Source organism: Anomaloglossus baeobatrachus, chromosome 10, assembly GCF_048569485.1.
Source record: "Anomaloglossus baeobatrachus isolate aAnoBae1 chromosome 10, aAnoBae1.hap1, whole genome shotgun sequence".
NCBI lineage: Eukaryota > Metazoa > Chordata > Amphibia > Anura > Aromobatidae > Anomaloglossus > Anomaloglossus baeobatrachus.
The window spans coordinates 56,150,378-56,177,646 of NC_134362.1; the positions used below are offsets into that span (position 1 = coordinate 56,150,378).

At 48.1% G+C, this 27,269-nt stretch overlaps 1 protein-coding gene across 1 annotated transcript in view; it reads right to left on the bottom strand.

The window, feature by feature from the left end:
* Positions 1-27,269, bottom strand: part of ATG2A (autophagy related 2A) — a 306,688-nt gene that overhangs the window by 19,321 nt on the left and 260,098 nt on the right. Inside the window, exons 29-36 of the mRNA XM_075326760.1 lie at positions 22,054-22,177; positions 21,224-21,441; positions 20,883-21,112; positions 12,391-12,526; positions 11,989-12,195; positions 9,795-9,896; positions 9,619-9,703; positions 9,410-9,539 (exon numbers count right to left, since the gene is read on the bottom strand). Of these exons, the coding sequence (XP_075182875.1) occupies positions 9,410-9,539; positions 9,619-9,703; positions 9,795-9,896; positions 11,989-12,195; positions 12,391-12,526; positions 20,883-21,112; positions 21,224-21,441; positions 22,054-22,177 (1,232 nt within the window). The remainder of the gene's footprint in view (positions 1-9,409; positions 9,540-9,618; positions 9,704-9,794; positions 9,897-11,988; positions 12,196-12,390; positions 12,527-20,882; positions 21,113-21,223; positions 21,442-22,053; positions 22,178-27,269) is intronic.

A 27,269-nucleotide genomic window follows, 5' to 3' on the forward strand; every position in this document is an offset into this window, starting at 1 on the left:
CCTTAGAAGTGCTAATCAGGATGTTCAGATCAATGTATGCAGTATCTCAAAGTACAAAAGTTCCTGAGACCACAAGAAAAGTCCCACCAGGAGATAACCAGGCAGCAAGTATCTGTGTAATTTAAATACAGTGTGGAAAAGACAAATAATCAAGAGATCGTTATCCATTGTAAGCATTTTGTAGGGAAACTGGTAGATAAAAACCCAAGGTGAGAGATATTGTCTCCCAGATGGAGAGGTGGACAATTCATGTGTGATATAATCAAAGTGTGACACCGGGGAGGATAATTGGGAGAGACTGAGGTAATGGGTCACAGAGAGATAATCCGTACCAAGGAGATGAGAGCCACCAAGGTGACAAGCAAAAGGGTAACAATGTTTTGAACTGTTGCCTTTCAGGCTCCATATCTCACCATCGATTACAGCTTTGAGTGTGGGAAGACCTTCATTTTATTGACAATCATCTTGGCTATCTCATCCATAAATGTGACTAGCAGATATTTAGCATATGATTAGTTATGCAGATTCTTGTCCTGTCACTGCATTGTTACTGTTTCTCTCCTGGTGGTGGAAGAGTCTTTTTCTTCCTTTATACTACAAATTACAACCTGTTCTCACTTTCCCTAATAGATCAGGGTGTTATTAGGCTGATTCCCAAGTGAACAGTCACTGGTTCGAGTTGAGGAGCAGCCAAGAAGATTTCCCAAGAAATGAGAAACAGCGTCATCTGGTTCAACACTAGAGATCTCTTGGTCAATAAAATTGCCAAATTGCTTCATGTGAGGCCATGACAGGTGGAAGAATATGAAATGAAGTCCGTCCATCCATTCAAAAGCCAAGAGGTGGCCGTCCAGGCAAAATAGAGTCAACAAGTCTGCTCATCACAAGGTTTATCAGTTCTGGGGCAATAAACATGGCAGTGGAGGCGGCTTGTATGCACCATAATAATGAGATCACAGACGTCCGTGCAAGCACCGTGCGAAGCTCGTTACACAAGTCTGGAATGGTGGCCCGAAAAAAGGTGAAGAAGCCTCAACTTCAATGTGATTGTAAGAAGCGTTGGCCCATGTTTACAAAGTGTAAAGTGGACAGTAGGAGACTGGAAATGGGCGATTTGGAGCGATGAGATGAAAGTCAATAGTCTGCTCTAATGGGGGCAAATGGGTCTGGAAGAAAGAAGGAAAAAAGGGGCCAACATCGAGAAATTGAAGGAGCTGTCAAGTTTGGTGGAGTAAGCCTGATTATATGGGGGTGTTTCACAGCCAACAGGCGTTGGATACTTGATCAGGATCGATGGTGGTCTCAATGCTGAGCTATATGTGAGTATCCTACAAGATGAGTTACTTCACACACTCGAGTACTATGGGTATGAAAAGGACAACATAGTGTTTCAGCAGGACAACGACCCAAAGCATATGTAGCGATTGGAGAAGAAATGGTTCAATGACAATGAAGTAGAGGAGCTGGATTGTCCCCACAGCCCCCAGACCTCAACCCAATCCAACACTTGCAGGTAGAGATGAAGAAAAAGCTGTATATGTAACCAAGTGAGCCGACCAGAGTACATCAACACTGGGAATATGTAAAAGAGGCCTGGGATCAGATTTCGGTCAATACATGCTAAAATCTGATTGAGAGCCCAGAAGGATTCAGGCAGTGTTTAAAGCCAAAGGTGGATTTACAGAATATCAACAAAATTAATGTTTAGATTTTTAGGACAAACCGTAACAATGGAGAGACAGGACACACTTTATTGTGAACTTCTTACTTTTTCTATAAATTTCCTCTGAAAGCCAAATAGCCCTAATTTTTTGTGAGTAGTGTTATGTACTGTATATATATACACTGTATTTTTCGCTTTATAAGACGCACTTTTTTCGCCCCAAAATTGTGGGGAAAAAAGAGAATTTTGTTACTTACCGTAAATTCTTTTTCTTATAGTTCCGTATTGGGAGACCCAGACCATGGGTGTTTAGCTTCTGCCTCCAGAGGACACACAAAGTACTACACTTAAAAGTGTAGCTCCTCCCTCTGAGCTTATACACCCCCTGGTGAGCAGACCCAGCCAGTGTAGTGCAAAAGCTGAAGGAGAATAGCCACCCACAAGTAGAACCGAGTAAGAACCGGAACAACCGGAGACTCTGTCCACGACAACAGCCGGTGATAACACACGGAACAAGAAAATTGCCAACAGGCAACAGGGAGGGAGCTGGGTCTCCCAATACGGAACTATAAGAAACAGAATTTACGGTAAGTAACAAAATTCTCTTTTTCTTTATTGTTCCTTTGGGAGACCAAGACCATGGGACGTTCCAAAGCAGTCCCTGGGTGGGAATAAACAGAAAAAAACTAAGAAGTAGGCGGAGCCTAACTTCACAAGTGGGCGACAGCCACCTGAAGGATGCGTCTGCCCAAGCTCGCATCTGCCGAAGCATGAGCATGCACTTGGTAGTGCTTCGAAAAGGTATGCAGGCTAGTCCAAGTGGCAGCCTGACAGACTTGTTGAGCCGTAGCCTGGTGCCTAAAAGCCCAAGAGGCACCGACAGCTCTGGTCGAGTGTGCTTTGATCCCCGGCGGGGAAGGCACCTGAGTACTCTGGTAGGCGACCGAAATGGTCGATCTAATCCAACGGGCCAAGGTCGGCTTAGAAGTAGAGAGACCCTTGGGCCGCCCTGTGGTTAGCACAAAAAGAGAGGTGCACCGCCTAAGCGCAGCGGTGCGAGCCACATAAATCCGGAGAGCACGCACCAGATCTAGAGTATGCAGCACTTTCTCAAAGCGATGAACAGGGGCCGGACAAAAGGAAGGCAAGGAAATATCCTGGTTAAGGTGGAAGGGAGAGACCACCTTAGGAAGAAAGTCCGGGGTCGGACGGAGAACTACCTTGTCTTGGTGAAAAACCAAAAAAGGTGACTCCGAGGAGAGCGCAGCTAAATCAGAGACTCTCCTGAGAGAAGTTATGGCAACTAGAAAGGCCACCTTTTGAGAAAGACGATACAAAGAAACCTCCCTAAGAGGCTCAAAGGGGGGTTTCTGCAATACCGTGAGGACCAAGTTGAGGTCCCAGGGATCCAAAGGCCGCGGATAAGGCGGAATGATGTGAGACGCACCTTGCATGAAGGTGCGGATCTGAGCCAGCCGGGCGAGACGCCGCTGGAACAGCACTGATAGAGCTGAGACTTGTCCCTTGAGAGAGTTTAGGGACAGTCCTAGCTGCAGACCGGACTGTAAAAAAGACAGAAGGGTCGGCAACGAGAATGGCCAAGGAGAATGGCCGGAAGAGCGACACCAGGACAGGAAAGTTTTCCAAGTCCTGTGATAGATCTTGACGGAGGAAGACTTACGGGCCCGAGTCATAGTGGAGATGACTTCAGGAGGAATACCAGAAGCCGTCAAAATCCAGGACTCAAGAGCCACGCCGTCAATTTGAGTGCCGCAGAATTCGGGCGGAAAAACGGACCTTGCGAAAGCAGGTCTGGACGGTCCGGAAGATGCCACGGCATCTCCACGGACAGTTGGAGCAGGTCCGGATACCAGGCTCGCCTGGGCCAGTCCGGTGCAATGAGGATGACTCGACGGCCCTCCATTCTGATCTTGCGCAGGACTCTGGGCAAGAGAGGTAGAGGGGGAAACACGTAGGACAGACGAAACTGGGACCAGTCTTGAACCAGAGCGTCCGCGGCGAAGGCCTGAGGATCGTGGGAGAGAGCCACGTAAACCGGAACCTTGTTGTTGTGACTGGATGCCATTAGGTCCACGTCCGGAGTGCCCCACTTGCGGCAGATTGACTGAAACACTGCCGGGTGCAGAGACCACTCGCCACCGTCCACGGATTGACGGCTGATATAATCTGCCTCCCAGTTTTCTACGCCAGGGATGTGGACTGCGGATATGGTGGACTTGGAGTCCTCCGCCCATTGAAGAATGCGTTTGACCTCCAACATTGCCAGGCGGCTGCGTGTCCCGCCTTGGTGATTGATGTAGGCAACCGCTGTCGCGTTGACTGACTGGACTCGAATGTGCCTGCCCGCCAACAGGTGGTGAAAGGCTAGGAGAGCTAGAAGCACAGCTCTGGTTTCCAGCACATTGATTGAAAGGGCTGACTCGGACGGAGTCCAAGTGCCCTGAGCTCTGTGGTGGAGATGTACCGCTCCCCAGCCGGATAGGCTGGCATCCGTGGTGAGAATCACCCAGGACGGAGCCAGGAAGGAGCGCCCTTGGGACAGGGAGAGGGGTCGAAGCCACCACTGAAGATAGCTCCTGGTCCGTGGCGACAGAGCCACTAACCTCTGTAAGGAGGAAGGCCGCTTGTCCCAACAGCGGAGAATGTCCAGCTGCAGAGGACGCAGATGGAACTGGGCAAAGGGAACCGCCTCCATGGAAGCCACCATTTGACCCAGCACCTGCATCAGGCGCCTGAGGGAATGACGGCGGGGCCTCAGGAGAGAGCGCACCGCTAGCCGGAGAGACTGCTGTTTGATTAAGGGCAACTTCACAAGTGCCGGCAAAGTCTCGAACTGCATCCCTAGGTACGTGAGACTCTGGGTCGGAGTCAGAGTGGATTTGGGAAGATTGACAATCCACCCGAATTGGGCTAGGGTGGCGAGAGTGAGCGAAACACTCCGCTGACAGTCTGCGCTGGATGGACCCTTGACCAGAAGGTCGTCCAGATAAGGAAGCACTGCTAACCCCTGGAGGTGCAGGACCGCAATCACTGCCGCCATGACCTTGGTGAATACCCGAGGGGCCGTGGCTAACCCGAAGGGGAGAGCCACGAATTGGAAATGATCCTCTCCTATCGCAAAACGTAACCAAACGCTGATGTGACACTGCGATTGGCACATGTAGATAGGCATCTCTGATGTCGATGGACGCCAGGAACTCCCCTTGGGTCATAGAGGCAATGACTGATCGCAGATACTCCATGCGAAAATGCCGCACCCGGACATGCTTGTTGAGAAGCTTGAGCGAGAAGGCGGCGGCCTTGGAGCAGGGGGGAGTTGAGAGAAAAAATCTGTTTGGAGGGCTGGAAGAGAATTCTATCCTGTAGCCGTGAGATATGATGTCTCTCACCCACTGATCGGAGACTTGCTTTAACCAAGCGTCGCCAAAGTGGGAGAGCCTGCCACCGACTAAGGACGTGGCTGGAGCGGGCCGAGAGTCATGAGGAAGCTGCCTTAGTGGCAGAACCTCCTGCGGTCTTCTGCGGACGCGCTTTTGGGCGCCAGTTTGATTTCTGATCCTTGGCTGAGTTAGCGGACGAGGCGGAAGGCTTAGAAGATGACCAGTTGGAGGATCGAAAGGAACGAAACCTCGATTGATTCCTACCCTGGTCGGGTTTCCTGGTCTTGGTTTGTGGCATGGAAGTACTCTTCCCGCCAGTAGCTTCTTTAATGATTTCATCCAGCTGTTCACCAAACAGCCGTGAACCAGCAAAAGGGAGCCCAGCAAGAAACTTCTTGGAAGAAGCATCTGCCTTCCACTCTCGAAGCCACAAAATCCTGCGGATAACAAGAGAATTAGCTGAAGCCACCGCAGTGCGGTGAGCAGCCTCTAGCATGGCAGACATGGCATAAGATGAAAAGGCTGAAGCCTGAGCAGTTAAGGTAACCATCTCAGGCATAGATTCCTTGGTGAGGGAATGCATCTCCTCTAGAGAAGCAGAGATGGCTTTGAGAGCCCACACTGCTGCAAAAGTCGGGGAAAACGCGGCCCCCGCAGCTTCATACACAGATTTGGCCAGAAGGTCAATCTGACGGTCAGTGGAATCCTTAAGTGAGGTGCCGTCAGCCACCGACACAACGGTCCGGGCTGAGAGCCTAGACACCGGAGGGTCTACCTTTGGGGAGTGAGACCACTCCTTGACCACCTCAGGTGGAAATGGAAACCGGTCATCAGAACCACGCTTTGGAAAGTGTTTGTCAGGGCAGGCCCTGGGTTTGGTCACAGCGGTCTGAAAACTGGAGTGGTTAAAGAACACACTTCACTCTCTTAGGCGAGGTAAACTGATGTTTTTCTGCCAAAGAGAGTTGCTCCTCTGACACTGGCGGATTGAGATCCAGCACAGAATTAATAGAAGCAATCAAATCACTAAGATCTGAGTCACCCTCAGAGTAATCGATGGGATACATAGCCTCCGAGCCCCCAGTGAGGGTATCCTCCTCATCTTGAGAGTCAGCTCTTGAGACAGAGCCGTGGGATGGGGAGGGGGAGGAAACCCTGAGCCTTCTCTTAGAAGGACGGGGTCTGGGATCAGATGATGAATCCTCCGTGAGCTCTGATGGACGGAGGTCAGAGGATAGGAGTCCTCTGTCAAGAGTATTAGAGGCACCCTGTGAGGGGGGCTGATGCATATTCATCAAAGTCCTGGACAAAAGTCCCATGGACTCAGCAAATGACTGGGATATGGACCTAGAAAAGGACTCTACCCAGGCCGGGGGTTCAATCACAGGTGCAGCAGCAGCCTGAGAGACCACTGGGGGTGAGACTCCAGGCTGTGGCACCGCCAAGTTAGAGCAACCATCACAGTGTGGATAAATGCTCGGCTCAGGCAGCAGGAGCTTACATGCAGTGCATGCAGAATAAAGCTTTGGAGCCTTGCTCCTTGTGTGAGACATGCTGCTGGAGTGGGGGCTTTGCAGAGAATGAACCCCAGGGAGAATATACAGAGGTCCACAACCGGAGACCAGCTGTGGCTTACCAGACCGCTGAGCGTGGTGTTGTGTGCCCTCCAGATCCCGAAGCCCGGTCCCCCAGAGCGCAGCACCTCAGCAGAGATGCAGAATGCAGAATGTCCCAGAGCAGAGTGAACTCTGCCTGAGAAATGGCCACCGGAGCGAAGAGAGGGGGCGGGACTAGGGGTGTTCCTATAAAAGAGCGGGAACTGGAGGGCTATAGAGACCTGCCGGGAAGGAGGGACGCCCCAGCAGTGGGGAGTGTCCCTCCCCTGTGTAGAACGGCCGCCGGGAGGAGCCAAACCTGTCCCTCTGCATGAGTGACATGCGAGGGCAGGAAAACGAAACTAGGCCTCCGGCGAAGCCGGGGCCTAAATTTAAGCGGCGAGGCCGACAAGCAGGCACCATCGGCGCGGTTCTCGGGCAAAAGCTGGAGAACCCGCCGGAAAAGTTAAAAACAATCACATACAGCATACTCTCCCCTTACAATAAAGAACCGGGACCCCCAACATAAACGTCTCAGGTACTTAGCTGCTGAGACGCAGGGCCATGTCCCTGGGGATGAGTGCTCCGGTCCAACAGAATCCTCAAGGGGCTGTGGATGGAGACCGGACTCCTGCCAGGCATGGAGACCGTGCTGGCTCCCACTTCAAGCCAGAGCCCAGAAGGGATGGTGAAGGAGCGTGGCATGTAAGGCTTCAGCCTTGTAAATCAACCTTAACAACACCGCCGACACAGTGGGGTGAGAAGGGACATGCCGGGAGTCCAGACATGGACCCGCTTTTCTTCAAACTCTTTCCAAAAGTCAAACAATCAGATGAGAATGCATGTGTGGATGTATGCCTCCTGAACACAAAGCGATAAACTGGCCAGGACTGGCTACCAGGGGGTGTATAAGCTCAGAGGGAGGAGCTACACTTTTTAGTGTAGTACTTTGTGTGTCCTCCGGAGGCAGAAGCTAAACACCCATGGTCTGGGTCTCCCAAAGGAACGATAAAGAAATAGGGGTGCGTCTTACAAAGTGAATGTAACTTACCGGGCAGTAATGCGGCAGTGGAGTGAGTCACAGGAGGCTGGTGCTGGTGCTAGTGCTGCCGCTGGAGCGGAGGCGGCCGCCATGGATCCCCCGGCAATCGGCTGCGGCAGCCATGGATCCCAAGGCAATCGGCTGCGATGGCGGCCGCCATGGATCCCGCGGCAATCGGCTACAGCAGCGGTCACAATAGCCGAAATCTTTATCTGCGCCGCCTCCAACGCGACTTCCGGAAAATGGCTGCGGAGGTGACGCAGGCGCAGATGGAGATCTCAGAGAAGCGAGATCTCCATCTGCGCACGCGCAACCTTCCGTAGCCATTTTCCTGAAGTCCATCGCGTCGGAGGCTACGCAGGCGCAGATAGAGATCCCGGCTCTCGAAGATCGCGATCTGCGCATGCGCGGGCTCCATTTTAGATCTCCGCAGCAGGCGGAGACTATCATAAGAAAGAGGAGAGAGAGAAGAACGATTCTCCTCCTCCTCGCTAGGGCTGGATGCTGATTGGTGGAGACAACTTCTGCAGAGCTGCCTCCACCAATCAGTGATCTGAGCCTGACAAGTGTTGTCAGTTGAACGAAGGGTCCTAATAGGTGAGGAAAAAACACTGAAGGGGAACACAACCCCCATCATCAGCCTTCAGAATATAATGTATCAATCGGTGTATTCTGAAGGATGATGGGGGCTGTAGTCCTTTAGTGTAAACACTCCAGGGAGGGACTAATGTAGTGGCCAAAGTGTAAATGTGACTACCACCCCCCTCATCTTTCAGAATACAGCCATGTATGGTATACAGTACATGGGTGTATTCCTAAGGATGAGGGGGGTGGTAGTCCCAGATCCCCATAGCAGTTCGCCACCCACAGGTCCCCCATAGCAGTGCGCCACCCACAGGTCCCCCATAGCAGTGCGCCACCCACAGGTCCCCCATAGCAGTGCGCCACCCACAGGTCCCCCATAGCAGTGCGCCACCCACAGGTCCCCCATAGCAGTGTGCCACCCACAGGTCCCCTATAACAGACCCTCCTGTTGAGTCTAAATTGTTAAAATAATGTTTTTTTTTTAATTTTATTAAAATGTTTTAGCACACTATTTGGCTTCATTTGTTTTTTAAATATTCCTCCTCTAAAACCTAGGTGCGTCTTATAATCAGGTGCGTCTTATAAAGCGAAAAATACGGTGTATATATATACACATACACACACACATACACACACACACACTCTGTACTGCTAACAGTTCTTTTGCATCAGTCACAATTAGTTTTGCGAATGATGCAACCGATCCTGTAAAAAAAAAAAAAATTTTTTCGTTGTACCATTTTATCCTGACCAGCAGTGATTTTACAACACTTCTGGGCAAGATCAGTTACAAAAAATGGAATCCGACGACGGATCCGTCATTTAACGGATGACGATGGATCCTGCGCCCATAGGCTTCCATTACAACAAACGACGGATGGTGACGGATCCGTTGCGGTCCGTTTTTTCGACGCACACAAAAAACGATACTATGGACGTTGTCTCCGTCACATTTGTCGACGGATGTAACGTCAGGCCATCCATCGCAATGACAAGTCAATGAGAAAAAAAACGGATCCAGCACTGGACCGTTTTCGTTTTTTTTCCACATTTTCACGGATTGTGACAGGGGCCTAATTTCAATATATTCCCAGTATGGCCTGCTCCATTTCTTTGGTCTCACCTGAAGTAGATCGGCTGTTCGGACGCGGAGCTAAGTGACGACGTGTCTTCCTCATTGGAGTCCAAGGAGTTCTGCAGTCCTGTGTCACAGTCTGAGGCACTTTGTTTCCGCAGGCTTTCCATACGAGATGCTGAGGACGGAATAGATTTTACTAAGGGGCAACGCAACTTATTTTGTTTTGCATGAACAGTAATGCACGGTGTCCTTACCATCTGATCCGAGCTCCAGAGCTACCACAGGCTGGATACCAGCGGCCAGACTGGTGAAGAAGTCTTTCAAGAAGAAGAGAGCGTCCTGATGGAACAGATATAAGGACACTAAGTGCAACGGACTGCGAGACTGAAGCTCAGAAAGCTACAAACTGAGACCTAGATATCATACCAACCTGATCAATGTTTAGGCGAAGTGGCATTAAGGACATTCGAAGACAGCACTCGGGCCCCCCTAAACCAGCCTCGGGGCGCACATGAAGGGCTTTTATAGTAAGCTGAAAGATTAATGACAGCAGGGTGGTACTAAGTATAAGACGAAATCCTCAAAATAGATTTCCTGACTTTAATGGGTTCTTCCCTTCCCAGCCGGACACATGGCGCAGTTTCTGGAAACCCTGTTCATTTCTATGGGATCCTGCACAGCTGAACATGGCTGCTTCCATAGATTCTCATGATCATTGCTTGGATGGAGTTACATCTGATCATTTCTGTAATAGGTGTTAATGCGGCTGCTACACATTCAAATCTTAAATGGGTTCCCCACTTTAAAGGGAACCTGTCACCACTTTTTTGGCCTATAAGCTGCGGCCACCACCACCGAGCTCTTATATACAGCAATCTAACATGCTGTATATAAGATCCCAGGCCGCTGTGAGAACATAAAAAACAATTTATAATACTCACCTAACAGTCGCACTGTGGCCTTATGGGAGTCTCCGTTGTCCGGTGCCTCCTCTTTCGGCCATCTTCTTCCTCTTTCTGAAGCCTGTGTACATGACGTGTCTACGTCATACACACTCGCTGGTCCTGGCAGGCGCACTACAACACTGAGCGCCTGCTCAGGACCTGAATGCCGGCGAGTGTGTATGACGTAGACGCGTCATGCACCGCGGCTAGAGAAGGAGAACAAAGATGGCCAAAAGAGGCGGCGCCGGCACCGGAGATGCCCATATGGCAAACTGCGCGACTGTTACGTAAGTATTATAAAGTGTTTTGTTATGTTCTCACAGCAGCCTGGGCTCTTATATACAGCATGTTAGAATGGTGTATATAAGAGCCCGGTGGTGGTGGCCGCAGCTTAAACGCCAAAAAAGTGGTGACAGGTTCACTTTAAACAAAAGTGCCGCCCCCCCCCCAAAAAAAAAAATATTTAACTTTGTAAAATAATAAACAAAGCAGGTCCACCCAATCCCTGGGTCTCAGTTAATGTATTCACTACAGCGATAACATCACGAATCACCACTGTAGACAATCATTAAGCTCAGCAGCTCATCAGCAGAGCCACTGATCTCAGGGATTGGCTGCAGTCATGAGGTCACCGCTGCAGCCAATACACAGAAACCAGAGGAATATCTTAGAGCTGGCATTGGACCGGGGGAGGGTGAGTACCTGCATCTGCTTTTATTTTTAATGTATAATATGGGATCACTGTAAGGCTATGTGCGCACGTGTGCGCTCTGCACCGCACACAAAAGGTCCGCTTCAGAGAGCAGCTGAAAAGCTGCGTTCTGAAGCGCCTGGTGGCTGCAGAATTCGTGCGCTCTGCATGCTGCCTCTCCCTATAGACAGCATGCAAAGCGCACGAAATAAGTGACATGTCACTTCTTAGAACGCACGCTTCGGGCAGCAGCCGAAGCGCTGCGCTCTAATACGCCACGTGCGCACGTCTCATGCACAATCTCCATAGATTATGCTGGGGACGCAGGACGCATGCAGTTACGCTGCGGTGCAGAATGCAGCGTAACTGCATGCAATACGCACACGAGTGCACATAGCCTTAAAAGTAGAAAACACCTTTAATGGCTTCCAGTCTAAGAAAGACTTATATTTTCTGATCTGACTGGCAAGAACCTGGGTTAACATGTATGAGCTCTGAGTAATCCCGCCACCAGCACTACTTGGCAGCTTTCTGCCTATGCACAGTGTATACAGAATGCTGCCGCCAATGAGTGGTGTGAGCAGGGTACACAGGGCTCAGCATTCAGAGAACTGCTAGATCTGCAGCAGAGAAAACTGCTTTAAGCAGCTCAATAAGTGACATCACTGGAATCAGGGTCTCTGACCCTACATCACGCTGCTCTATGAAAGGGTAGCAAAAACCTGCTGACAAATTCCCATTAAGTACCTATAGGATATTAACTATTGTATTTCTATTTTAGTATCAAGAAAAAATTTGCTAGGAGCTTAATTTTTAAAGCCATTTAGCCAGTGCTGTCTCATTCTCTCACTCCAAAGACATACAGACAGGGATTCTAGATTGTGAGCACCAATGGGGACAGTGTTGCTGATGTACTGTATGTAAAGCATTGTGGAATTAATAGTGCTATATAAATGAATAAATATTATTATTATTATCCTTCCCATTACCATATTGGAGTGTGCTCTCCTTGGCATTTTTTCACTGGTGTATAAGTATAAAAACTTATTAATATGGGAAGATGTCAGACGGTCTCTAATCTCCAGTTCTTGGACTATGAAGACTTGACGAGCCAGGGGGACTTCTTCCACCTCCTGTCCTTGAGGCTTTTCCCTCTCAGCCTTCGATGCTGTATAGGACTCGTGCTGGAAGCTTACCTACAAAAAACGGAAACGTCAGATAGTGACAGTGAAAAATATAATGTGTGGCCCAATGGAGTCGGATCAGTATCAGTAATCATCTGGTGACCACAGGGGGTCTGTACAGGCAAAGTCAGATCATCCCACTGCGAGCATCCACTGGCAAAGAATACGCCTAAAGAAAAGCTACAAGAAATAAAAAAAATTGCTAACTTTGGTCAACTGGATCTCCATTAAGATGTCATGGATCCTGCCATTCCCGCCTTGTGTCCTCCAAGTGTTTTGAGGACGGTTTGTCACTGAGGATCGGGACGGAGAACCCCGGGCACTTGGCATACTTGCTCTTGTTCTGTAAAATCAAGCGAAAAGCATTATAGTGTTAGAGACCAAAAAGAAAACAAAGATCAATGTGATCCAAGCAGCAAGACAAGAAGTCTAACCAACCGCCATTCTCGGGGATATTGCTCCCGTTCTCAGCCTTCGCATAAGGCTGCATTTAAACATTCCTGATATTTTTTAACTTAAATGCATGTAATTAGGTATAAAATCAATTTTGCATTTAGGTTCCATTACATTTTTTACAATGTTTGGCTTCTAAAACCACTGGGTTGCACTGACCACTGAGTTAACTGAGAATCGGTCAGTGAGCCTGCTGTGACAGTTTGATGGAGGTTTGTAACTCTGTCTTTATCTGAGTTCTCAGCTAATTCATGACCTCAGACCACATCAAAGTTGAATTTGTAGAAAAAAAATAAATAGTGTTTGAAAGTTAAAAGGTGCCAATTTTTTTTAATGAAGCCTAAGTGCTGAAGGGGTTTTAAAGGGAACCTGTCAAGTCCCCTATGCACCCAGACCCACGAGCAGTTCTGGGTGCATATTGCTAATCTCTGCCTAACTGTCCCTGTATCAAATGAAGGGAATTTTGTTTACTTACCGTAAATTCCTTTTCTTCTAGCTCCTATTGGGAGACCCAGACAATTGGGTGTATAGCTACTGCCTCCGGAGGCCACACAAAGTATTACACTTAAAAGTGTAAACCCCTCCCCTCTGCCTATACACCCCCCCGTGCATCACGGGCTCCTCAGTTTTGGTGCAAAAGCAGGAAGGAGGAAACTTATAAATTGGTCTAATGTAAATTCAATCCGAAGGATGTTCGGAGAACTGAAACCATGAACCAAAAGAACAATTCAACATGAACAACATGTGTACACAAAAGAACAACAGCCCGAAGGGAACAGGGGCGGGTGCTGGGTCTCCCAATTGGAGCTAGAAGAAAAGGAATTTACGGTAAGTAAACAAAATTCCCTTCTTCTTTGTCGCTCCATTGGGAGACCCAGACAATTGGGACGTCCAAAAGCAGTCCCTGGGTGGGTAAAAGAATACCTCGATAAAAAGAGCCGAAAAAACGGCCCTCTCTTACAGGTGGGCAACCGCCGCCTGAAGGACTCGCCTACCTAGGCTGGCATCTGCCGAAGCATAGGCATGCACCTGATAGTGTTTCGTGAAAGTGTGCAGACTCGACCAGGTAGCCGCCTGACACACCTGCTGAGCCGTAGCCTGGTGCCGCAATGCCCAGGATGCACCCACGGCTCTGGTAGAATGGGCTTTCAGCCCTGAAGGAATCGGAAGCCCAGAAGAACGGTAGGCTTCAAGAATCGGTTCCTTGATCCACCGAGCCAAGGTTGACCTGGAAGCCTGCGACCCCTTACGCTGGCCAGCGACAAGGACAAAGAGCGCATCAGAACGGCGCAGGGGCGCCGTGCGAGAAATGTAGAGCCGGAGTGCTCTCACTAGATCTAACAAGTGCAAATCCTTTTCACATTGGTGAACTGGATGAGGACAAAAAGAAGGTAAGGAGATATCCTGATTGAGATGAAAAGGGGATACCACCTTAGGAAGAAATTCCGGGACCGGACGCAGAACCACCTTATCCTGGTGAAAAACCAGGAAGGGGGCTTTGCATGACAGCGCTGCCAACTCCGACACTCTACGGAGCGATGTAACTGCCACTAGAAAAACCACCTTCTGCGAAAGACGTGATAGAGAGACATCCCGCAGTGGCTCGAAGGGTGGTTTCTGAAGAGCCTTTAGCACTCTGTTAAGATCCCATGGTTCCAGCGGCCTCTTGTAGGGTGGGACTATGTGGCAAACTCCCTGCAGGAACGTGCGGACCTGCGGAAGCCTGGCTAAACGCTTTTGAAAAAAACACGGAAAGCGCCGATATTTGTCCCTTGAGAGAGCCGAGAGACAAACCCTTGTCCATTCCGGATTGAAGGAAGGAAAGAAAAGTGGGCAAGGCAAACGGCCAGGGGGTAAAACCCTGATCAGAGCACCAGGATAAGAAGATCCTCCAAGTCCTGTGATAGATCTTGGCGGACGTTGGTTTCCTGGCCTGTCTCATAGTGGCAATGACATCTTGAGATAACCCTGATGACGCTAGGAGCCAGGACTCAATGGCCACACAGTCAGGTTGAGGGCCGCAGAATTCAGATGGAAAAATGGCCCTTGAGACAGCAAGTCTGGTCGGTCTGGGAGTGCCCACGGTTGACCCACCGTGAGGTGCCACAGATCCGGGTACCATGACCTCCTCGGCCAGTCTGGAGCGACGAGGATGGCGCGGCGGCAGTCGGACCTGATCTTGCGTAACACTCTGGGCAGCACTGCCAGAGGAGGAAAGACATAAGGCAGTCGAAACTGCGACCAATCCTGAACTAATGCGTCCGCCGCCAGAGCTCTGTGATCTTGAGACCGTGCCATGAATGCCGGGACTTTGTTGTTGTGTCGAGACGCCATGAGGTCGACGTCCGGCGTTCCCCAGCGGCAACAGATCTCTTGAAACACGTCCGGGTGAAGAGACCATTCCCCTGCGTCCATGCCCTGGCGACTGAGAAAGTCTGCTTCCCAGTTTTCTACGCCCGGGATGTGGACTGCGGAGATGGTGGAGGCTGTGGCCTCCGCCCACAGCAGAATCCGCCGGACTTCCTGGAAGGCTTGACGGCTGCGCGTGCCGCCCTGGTGGTTGATGTACGCGACTGCCGTGGCGTTGTCCGACTGTATGCGGATCTGCCTGCCCTCCAGCCACCGGTGGAACGCCTTTAGGGCCAGAGACACTGCCCTTATCTCCAGAACATTGATCTGAAGGGAGGACTCCGTCGGAGTCCAGGTTCCCTGAGCCCTGTGGTGGAGAAAGACCGCTCCCCACCCTGACAGACTCGCGTCCGTCGTGACCACAGCCCAGGATGGGGGCAGGAATGATTTTCCCTTCGACAAAGAAGTGGGAAGGAGCCACCACTAAAGAGAGGTTTTGGCTGCCAGTGAAAGAGAGACGTTCCTGTCTAGGGACGTCGACCTCCTGTCCCATTTGCGGAGAATGTCCCATTGAAGTGGACGCAGATGAAACTGCGCAAAGGGAACTGCCTCCATTGCTGCCACCATCTTCCCTAGGAAGTGCATGAGGCGCCTCAAGGGGTGTGACTGGGCCCGAAGGAGAGAGTGCACCCCTGTCTGTAGCGAACGCTGTTTGTCCAGCGGAAGCTTCACCATCGCTGAGAGAGTATGAAACTCCATCCCGAGGTAAGTCAGTGATTGGGTCGGTGTCAATTTTGACTTTGGGAAATTGATGATCCACCCGAACCTCTGGAGAGTCTCCAGAGCAATGGTCAGGCTGTGTTGACATGCCACACGGGAGGGTGCCTTGACTAGAAGATCGTCTAAGTAAGGGATCACCGAGTGGCCCTGAGAGTGTAGGACCGCCACCACTGCTGCCATGACCTTGGTGAAGACCCGTGGGGCTGTCGCCAGGCCGAACGGCAGTGCCACGAACTGAAGGTGTTCGTCTCCGATGGCGAAACGCAGGAAGCGTTGATGCTCTGGTGCAATCGGCACATGGAGATAAGCATCCCTGATGTCGATTGATGCTAGGAAGTCCCCTTGGGACATCGAGGCGATGACAGAGCGGAGAGATTCCATCCGGAACCGTCTGGTTCTCACGTGTCTGTTGAGCAGTTTGAGGTCCAGAACGGGACGGAATGATCCGTCCTTTTTTGGCACCACGAACAAGTTGGAGTAAAAACCGCGACCACGTTCTTGAAGGGGAACGGGGATCACAACTCCTTCTGCCTTCAGAGTGTTCACCGCCTGAAAAAGTGCATCGGCTCGCTCGGGGGGCGGAGATGTTCTGAAGAAACGAGTCGGAGGACGAGAACTGAGCTCTATCCTGTAACCTTGAGACAGAATGTCTCTCACCCATCGGTCTTGGACATGTGGCCACCAGGCGTCGCAAAAGCGGGAGAGCCTGCCACCGACCGAGGATGCGGTTTGGGGAGGCCGAAAGTCATGAGGAGGCCGCCTTGGAGGCGGTTCCTCCGGCGGTCTTTTTAGGACGTGACTTAGACCGCCATGCAGAAGGGTTCCTCTGGCCCTTCTCTGACCTGTTGGCCGTGGAGGGATGGGACCTGGCTGAGGGCCGAAAGGACCGAAACCTCGGCTGTATCTTTCGTTGCTGAGGTCTGTTTGGTTTAGACTGGGGTAAGGACGAGTCCTTTCCCTTGGATTGTTTAATAATTTCGTCCAATTGCTCGCCAAACAAACGGTCGCCAGAAAATGGCAATCCGGTTAAGAACTTCTTGGAAGCAGAATCTGCCTTCCATTCGCGTAGCCACATGGCCCTGCGGACTGCCACCGAATTGGCGGATGCTACCGCTGTACGGCTCGCAGAGTCCAGGACGGCATTCATTGCGTAGGACGAAAAGGCCGACGCCTGAGAAGTCAAAGACACAACCTGCGGAGCAGAGGTACGTGTGACCGCATTAATCTCAGACAGACAAGCTGAGATAGCCTGGAGTGCCCACACGGCTGCGAATGCCGGAGCAAAAGACGCGCCTATGGCTTCATAGATGGATTTCATCATGAGCTCTATTTGCCTGTCAGTGGCATCCTTGAGCGATGAACCATCTGCCACTGATACTAATGATCTAGCCGCCAGTCTGGAGACTGGGGGATCCACCTTGGGACACTGAGCCCAACCCTTAACTACGTCAGGGGGGAAAGGTAACGTGTGTCATTAAGGCGCTTAGTAAAGCGCTTGTCCGGAAATGCTCTGTGCTTCTGGACAGCATCTCTGAAGGTAGAGTGATCGAAAAACGCACTCCGCGTACGTTTGGGAAACCTAAACTGGTGTTTCTCCTGCTGCGAAGCCGACTCCTCTATAGGTGGAGTTGGGGGAGAAAGATCTAGCACCTGGTTGATGGACGCTATAAGGTCATTTACTATGGCGTCCCCTTCAGGTGTATCAAGATTGAGAGCAACGTCAGGATCAGAGCCCTGAGCTGCGACCTCCGCTTCGTCCTCCAGAGAGTCCTCATGCTGAGACCCCGAACAGCGTGATGAAGTCGGGGAAGGTTCCCAGCGAGCCCGCTTAGCCGGTCTGGGACTGCGGTCCGTGTCGGAGTCCTCACCGTGGGACCTAGGTGTCACCCCAGGAGCACTTTGCTGCGCCGACCGAGAAGGGCCTGGGGGCGATGAACTCACAGTGCCCTGGGCCTGTGCTACCGGTCTGGACTGCAAGGCTTCTAGTATCTTAGCAGACCATCTGTCCATAGACTGAGCCATGGATTGTGAAAGCGACTCAGAGAGTTTGTCAGCCAGAACTGCAAACTCCGTCCCTGCCACCTGGACAGTGGAAGCCGGCGGTTCTGCCTGAGCTGAGGGTCCCACCAGTGCCCGAGGCTCCGGCTGAGCGAGTGCAACAGTGGCCGAGCATTGCACACAATGAGGGTAGGTGGAACCTGCAGGTAACATAGCCGCACAAGAGGTACAGGTTGCAAAATAAGCCTGTGACTTGGCACCCTTGCTCTTTGCAGACGACATGCTGTTGTCTCCTCTTAGAGTGATCAGTGAGGGTATATAGCCAAAAGCAAATAATGCGGCCGAACAGAGAAAATGTGTACAATATATATATATATATATATATATATATATATATATATATATATATATATATATATACACTTCGGCACCCCAGGGGGGCCAGCACCTGGTAACTGGTGTGGCTTACCGACCGCCCAAAGCGGTTGTGTGTCCACCAGATTCCCTGCATGGGCCTCCCAGAGCTGCAGAGCTCGTTCTGAAATCCTCCACCGGCAGAAGTGATTATAACAATGGCTGCCAGCGTTCTCAGGGGAGGAGGGAGCCGTGGGCGGCGACTAATAAAGTGCGGGAATCTGGTGCCCCACAGTGCTCAGTGAGGGGGGAGGAGGACACTAAAGTATGCTCCAGCCCTCACTGCCGACGTCCAGTCGGCCGTCCCGCCCTTACCCCTGACTGGCAGGCCCGGTGGCGGGAGTCATGGTACTAGGCTGCAGAAGCCGGGGACTAAATTTAATAACGCGGCCGACAAACAGGCGCGGTCGGCGCGGTAGTCCCGATCTCACAAAAACACAGCAGCCGCTGCAGCGTCTGTAACACAGGCGCTCCATGCAGCGTCCCCAAGGGGACACAGAGTACCTTAAAGATGCAGGGCCCTGTCCCTGATGATATCCAGTCTCCTGTTCGTCAGATTCCCCCAGGGGCTGCGGAGGGAGCCCGGTCCCAGTGAATGGTGACCGGTTAGGATCCCACTTCTCCCAGAGCCTCTAAGGGATGGGGAAGGAAAACGACATGTGGCTCCAGCCTCTTTACCCGCAATGGGTACCTCGACCTTAACAGCACCGCCGACTTAGTGGGGTGAGAAGGGAGCATGCCGGGGGCCCTGTGGGGGGCCCTCTTTTCTTCCATCCGATATAATCAGCAGCTGCTGCTGACTAAAATGTGGAGCTTGCGTGAATGTGTGCCTCCTTCAACACAAAGCATAAAACTGATGGGCCCGTGATGCACGGGAGGGTGTATAGGCAGAGGGGAGGGGTTACACTTTTTAAAGTGTAATACTTTGTGTGGCCTCCGGAGGCAGAAGCTATACACTCAATTGTCTGGGTCTCCCAATGGAGCGACAAAGAAAGTATAGATAAAGAGATCTATAGAAAAAGTATTTCTAAAGATCCTTTATGATATGCTAATGAGCTAAGGGACTTCCTGCGCTCATTCCACCCTCTTAGCATAGTAGTATGCCCACAGGGCTGTGCTAACATGCTATTCAATGTCCACTGACCAGCGTCATCATCGGCAATGACACGAGTACCTGTGTCCATTGCATTCTCTCACAACGCTGGTTTTCGGCTCAGTGAGCATGATCAGACGTCCTGACAATTACGGTCATGCGCACTACACCAGTTTGAAGCCAGACGCATACACCCGCCTTCATAGTGCGTATGACCGAAAGTCTGGGGATCATGCACACTGAGCATCGGGGGCAGTCGCAGCAGAGAGCAGCGAAATCGACCACCCTCTGATGCTGCGCATTCATTAGCATTTTAGTACGCCCACGGGGGCGTGTTTACATTCTAAGGGGGCTGACTAGCCAAGGGAAATAACGCCCTGCGACTAGTCGCTGGCCTCATTAGCATATCATAAAAGATCTTTAGAAATACTTATCTTTTTATTTATGCCGTTAGATACAGGGGCAGTTAGGCAGGGAATAGCAATATGCACCCAGAACTGCCCGTATTACTCCTGACAGGTTCCATGTAAGCCTCAAAAATGCGCAGGCGTAAAGAAAAAAAAAACCGGAACCAAGGATAAACCACCTTTTTAAGGCTGATGAAGTTATAGAGTGATAAAAATTACCAAGTAGGGTCTGACTTGTTTTTATTTTATGTGCAGCGCATATGAAGGGAAAGCTCCTCACATGGAACCGAATGTATCCATAAGATAATGAATCTGCTCTCTGGGCCAGTATGGAAAACATTTTTTGTACCTAGCTAAGTGTTGTGTATTACAAGGTTACTAGTGATGAGCGAGCACTACCATGCTCGGGTGCTCAGTACTCGTAACTAGTGATGAGCGAGCACTACCATGCTCGGGTGCTCAGTACTCGTAACTAGTGATGAGTGGGCACTACCATGCTCGGGTGCTCAGTACTGGTAACTAGTGATGAGCGGGCACTACCATGCTCAGGTGCTCAGTACTCGTAACTAGTGATGAGCGGGCACTACCATGCTCAGGTGCTCAGTACTCGTAACTAGTGATGAGCGGGCACTACCATGCTCAGGTGCTCAGTACTCGTAACTAGTGATGAACGGGCACTACCATGCTCAGGTGCTCAGTACTCGTAACTAGTGATGAGCGGGCACTACCATGCTCAGGTGCTCAGTACTCGTAACTAGTGATGAGCGGGCACTACCATGCTCGGGTGCTCAGTACTCGTAACTAGTGATGAGCGAGCACTACCATGCTCGGGTGCTCAGTACTCGTAACTAGTGATGAGCGGGCACTACCATGCTCGGGTGCTCAGTACTCGTAACTAGTGATGAGCGGGCACTACCATGCTCGGATGCTCAGTACTCGTAACTAGTGATGAGCGAGCACTACCATGCTCGGGAGCTCGGTATGCGTTAAGAGCAGTTGGACACTCAGATGGGCGCGACTGGAGCACTTGTGTATAATGGAAGTCAATAGGGAACTCACTAAAGGTTGCCCACTGGTGTCAGCAGACCACAATTATTGCTTTACTTCTCCTATGGATGAGACACAGGATAACTGATGACTTACTGTAGCTTATGTTTGGGGTCCTACTAGCAGGACTCAGTTTGATCAGTATATCATCTTCTTACCTTGGTGATTGTGCCCTTGCAGAATTTGGCCGGCTGCTGCCAAAATCCTTCCCTCCATATAAGTGCCATACAACAGAGATCTCTCTTAGGACTATACGGGTCTCTGGCACAGGAAATTTAGCTGGAGGCTTCAGTAAGTCGGTGCTGCCAAGTGGACGAGAGAAGTGGCCATCTTTCACCAAAATTGGGCTATCCACTAGTTTTCTCACAACAGGTTCTCCATCTTTGGGCTGGGAAGAAAATATAAGAAAGATTTACCCCTGACACACAATGAACTATTTACTTATCTTAGGAATATAGAAATGCCATCAGTGTTATGTAAACGGTGGTGCCGTACTCACCGGCACACCAATCCCAGGGGCATCGAGAATGCAAAAGTCATCAGTGTCCGTCAGCTCACTATCTCCACTCGTGTCTGACCCTCCCAGACTCTCCTGCGACAAATGTGAATCGGGGGGTGGAAGCGATGGGTGGATCGTCGCAATTCTATTCGTAGATGGAACTTCTTCGGGAAAAAGGTAGACAGAAACGGGGGAATTCCGACGAAGAAATGACTCTCCTGTATTGAAAGGGGGAAAAAAAGGGAAGATAAATGTTGAAGTGATGTAGATCAGTGTTGGGAAGGAGCACTTAAAGGGGTTCTCCGGTAAAAACAAGTTATCAACTAGCCATAGAAGTGGTGATAAATTGTTGATTGGTGGCGGTCCTGCACCGATTGGTAGAATGGGGAACGTTTAGAATAGTTTGGCAATGTGCATGCCTGACCTGCGCTCCATTGATCCACCAGGAGTTTTTTCTGGCAGTCCGGTAGAAAATGAATGGATGGCGTGGTGTTTGGGAATCTGACCTGCAGCTCCACTTTGTACTAAGACTAAAGATGCCCAGTCAGGAATAAAAAATTCGTTGTAGGTCCCAATGGGCGGACACCCACTGAACCTCAAGTTATCACCACTCCAGTTTTCATTGGACAACCTCTACCTTTAGTCTACCGGAGTTACAGAAACAGAAAAGCAATGAGAATAAACCCTCCATTCATTCTCTGCCTGGGAATGGTGGCCCCCTAGGAAGGTGGGCCGAGGACCAATATCGATCAATATGAATGCTTGTTTAAGCATTATATGATTTTTCTCCATGTGGACATGCAGGGAAATCAACAGAACACCAGCCATACCTGTCTCAGAGTGCTCTTTGCTGCTCCTTCCTGTGTCTATAAGGGCATCAGTCAGGTCTCCTTGGTTAATTTGAGCAGTCTCCGCAGGAAAACATGGAGGTAGTGTAGATGGTCCTTCTGGAGGCTGAAAGACGCAATAATATTAATAAAGTCTGATAATTCTGGTATTTTGCGAGTCATTGTATATTTTTCTTTTCCAAATCACAATCTTCTTTTCTTGTTTCCATTATTAAAGCATATGGTCAAAACTGCAGGTGGTCGTCTGGAGCCTTCTGCCTAAACCACACCACAATATCTGGGAGTAATAACTAATGAAATATATGTAATGTTTTGGTGGTTTGGTCTTGGCAAGTCTCCTTTCCCCTTTGATTATCAGTAGTATCCAAGAACTGGATGAAAATGTCTAGACCACCGCGCAATTCATTCTCTACACCATGGGTCTCCAACCTGTGGCTTGTGGCTGTCTGCCAGCTAAGTGCATTTGCACCAGGTCTTGCAAACAGCTATGAAGAGCATGTCTACAGATGGTGACATTTGTGAGTGCTCCACACAGAAGAGCAGATCTGAATGGAGGAAGGAACCCCTGGATATTGGTATACTACCTCAGTGTGGTGATTTCTGTGGAAAAGGTTTGGCCGTCATTATACTAGTAATGGGGGCTCTGGGTGTCACTACTGCGAACAGCAGGAGCTGAATGTGGCTCGCAACCCTCTTTCACAGCCGAATGTGGCTCCTGACTCTCTCTCAGCACTGGATATGGCTCACAACCCTCTCTCAGAGCTAAATGTGGCTCGCAACCCTCTCTCAGAGCTAAACGTGGTTCACGACCCTCTTTCAGGGCTAAATGTGGCTTGTGACCCTCTGTAGGAGCTAAATGTGGCTCACAACCCTCTCTCAAAGCTAAATGTGGCTCGCAACCCTCTCTCAGAGCTGAATGTGGCTCGCAACCCTCTCTCAAAGCTAAATGTGGCTCGCAACCCTCTCTCAAAGCTAAATGTGGCTCGCAACCCTCTCTCAGAGCTAAATGTGGCTCGCAACCCTCTCTCAGAGCTAAATGTGGCTCGCAACCTTGAGAGCCAAGTGTGGTTCACGACCCTCTTTCAGGGCTAAATGTGGCTTGTGACCCTCTGTAGGAGCTGAATGTGGCTCGTGACCCTCTCTCAGAGCTAAATGTGTCTCTCAAGGTCAAAAAGGTTGGGGACCACTGCGCTCACATGAGGTGTGAATGGAGTGGTAGTGCAGATGATGTACCCCTGCTCCGCTCACAAGGGACTTTTCAGTGCCCTGGTTCCAATGATGACTGGGGCAATGTTGGTTGGGCCCCCAGTGATCAGAATGTTATCCCCCTATCCAGTGAATAGGGAAAAATGATCAAACTTGAGAATACCTATTTTATATTTGCGAGTGTCCGGTCACCAATCCCAGGAACTAAATACTGGTCATTAAACAGGACTTCACTAGTCCGTTCGTGTCACAAGGCTTCTGAGGAAGATAACAGCTTGGTAACAGCCGAGCCCTGCCATTTCCAATCTCAGGCTGCACAATACAGCCAATGGCTCCAGAAATAATTTAAGATAAAAAGCAAAAATCTTCAGACATTCTGAACAAGAGTCTACAGGGAGTTTTTAGGAGATCAGAAACTAAAAACATTGCACTTAACACACCGTTCTCTTTAAATGTCTCATAATGCGGACAATAATGATATATGTAGTGGCAGATAAATGGGCAGACGGCTTGTAATAGGAGGCTGCTCTACTGGATAACGGTGGAGACATTAGTGGAGCGATCACTACCTCTGCCAAACTGGTTCAACATAATGAATTCCTTTTGAAAAGGGAGGAACTGAAAACTCTGGAATGTGAAAATAAATACAGAATTCCATTACTGTCAGAGCCGGCGGTCTTACACATCTGGAGCCCCCCGTAACAATGGGTAGACTACATCCCAAGTACAGCGTTACACCAGCTGCAATATATCACAAAAAGAAGCAGTAACGCACATGCCCCAAGACAAGGAAAACATACAAATGAGCCCAAGGTTTAGAAATTGGTGCTAATGCTAATAAAATGTGACCGGCTACTAATACTCTGACATGGCGGCTCCCACCGGGGTCGTCATCCAGTCTTCAACATGCCGAGAAGTCGTCCAGAAAAACGTCTGCATTGTGATCACTTGAATTACGGGAAATCTGCTGTTCTCTAAAATAGAACTGTAATGAGGATAAATGGTATATCTAAAAAATGAGTACATCCCTCACATTTTTGTAAATATTTTCTTATATCTTTCCATGGCACAACACTGAAGATCTGACACTGATACAATGTACAGTAGTCAGTGTACAGCTTGTATAACAGTGTAAATTTGGTGCCCTCTAAATAACACACAGCCATTAATGTCTAAACCGCTGGCAACAAAAGTGAGTACACCCCATACGTAAAAATAGCCAAATAGTGCCTAATTAGCCATTTTTGCTCCCTGGTGTCATGTGACTCAGTGTTACAAGGTCTCAGGTGTGAATGGGGAGCAGGGGTGTTACATTTGGTGTTATCGCTCATACACTCTCTCATACTGGTCACTGGAAGTTCAGCATGGCTCCTCATAGCAAAGAATTGTCCGAGGATCTGAAAAAAAAGAATTGTTGCTCTACATAATGATGGCCGAGGCTATAAAAAAAAGATTGCAGACACCCTGAAACTGAGCTGCAGCACAGTGGCCAAGACCATACAGCGGTATAACAAGACAGGTCCCAAATGGAAGCCTCATCTAAAGATGATGCACAAGAAAGCCCACAAACAGTTTGCTGAAGACAAGCAGACTAAGGTCATAGATTTCTGGGACTGTCCTGTGGTGTGATGAGACCAAAATAAGCTGATTTGGTTCAGATGGTGTCAGGTGTGAGTGGAGCCAACCATGTGAGAAGAACAAAGATAAGTGTGTCCTGCCTACAGTCAGGCATGGTGGTGTGAGTGTCAAGGTTTGGGGCTGCATGAGTCCTGCCGGCTGTGGGGAGCTACAGTTCATTGACAGAACCATGAATAACACCATGTACTGTGACATACTGATGCAGAACATGATTCCCTCCCTTCATATTCCAACATAATGACCCCAAAAATACCTTCAAGATGACCACTGCCTTGCTGAAGAAACGGATGATAAAAGGTGCTGGACCGTCCAAGCATCTCTAGACCTAAACCCTATTGCGCATCTGTGGGGCCTCCTCAAACAGCCTTGCTGAAGCCTCCCCAAATCATCACTGATCCGCCACCAGATTTCACAGTGGGTGCAACACTGTGGCGTGTACGCCTCTCCAGGTCTCCGTCTAACCATCAGATGACCAGGTGTTGGGCAAAGCTGAAAATTAGACTCAGAGAAGATTACCTTACTCTATAAATTGGGCAGATTAAACTTTGCGAAAGACATATGAATCAAGCCACATACAAGGTTATCCTGGAAAAACAGTTGCTTCCTTCTGCTCAGGCAATGTTCCCCAACTGTGAGGACTGTTTTTTCCAGCAGGACAATGCGCCATGCCACACAGTTAGGTCAATCAATGTGTAGATGAAGGACCACCACATCAAAACTCTGTCATGGCCAGCCCAATCTCCAGACCTGAACCCCATTGAAAACCTCTGCAATGTAATCAAGAGGAAGATGGATAGTCACAAGCCATCAAAGAAGGAAGAATTGATCACATTTTTGCACCAGGAGTGGCATAAGGTCACCCAAAAGCAGTGTGAAGGACTGGTGGAAAGCAGCCAAGACGCATGAAAGCTGGGATTAATAATCATGGTTATTCCACAAAATATTGATTTCTGAACTCTTTCTGAGAAAAAACATTATTAGTATTGTTGTTTCTAAATGATTATGAACTTGTTTTCTTAGCAATATTTGAGGTGTGAAAGCATTGTGCATTGTTTTGTTATTTTGACCATTTCTCATTTTCAGAAAATAAATACAAAATTTTTTGCTTGGAAATTCGGAGATGTCAGTAGTTTATACAAAAAACAAATTACATTTTACTCACATAGTATACCTATAAAGAGAAAAATCAGAAAAACTGATTTTGCAGTTGTCTGTTAATCTTTGACAGAGCTGTATTGGTATCGTCTTGTCGTGAGTAAAAGTTCAATATATATATATATATATATATATATATATATATATATATATATATATATATATACATACACACACACACATATATATAATATATATATATTACACACACATACATATATTTTAATATATATATATATATATATATATATACACACACAAACACATGCATATATTTTAATATATACACACATACTTTAATATATATATATATATATATATATATATATATTACACATATACATATATATATTTTAATATATATATGCACACATACATATATTTTTATACATATATATATATATATATATATATATGCGCACACATACATTTTAATATATATATACATATATACACACACACATATATAAAAATATATGTATGTGTATATATATATATATATATATATTAAAATATATGTATGTGTGTTTATATATGTATATATATATTAAAATGTATGTGTGCGCATATATATATATATGTATATATTAAAATATATGTATGTTTGCATATATATATTAAAATATATGTATGTATGTGTATATATATTATAAAAGTATGTGTGTGTATATATTAAAATATATGCATGTGTGTGTATATATATATATATATATATATATATATATATATATATATATATATATATATATATACACATACATACATATATTTTAATATATATATATACACACACACATCTATATTACTATATTATATATATATGCACACACATATATTTTAAAATATTATATATATATATATATATATATATATATATATATATATATATACACACACACACATACATATATTTTAATATATATATATGCACACATACATCTATATTACATATATATGCACACACATATTTTAATATATTATATACACACACTAATTTTATATTATATACACACACTAATATATATATATATATATATATATATATATATATATATATATATATATATATATATATATATATATATATATATATATATATATATATAAAAAGTTAAATGATTAGGAGTACAAAACAAAAAAAATAAAATTGAAGTGCCAAAATTGCAGTTTTTTGGTTGTTGCGACTCCTAAAATGAAAA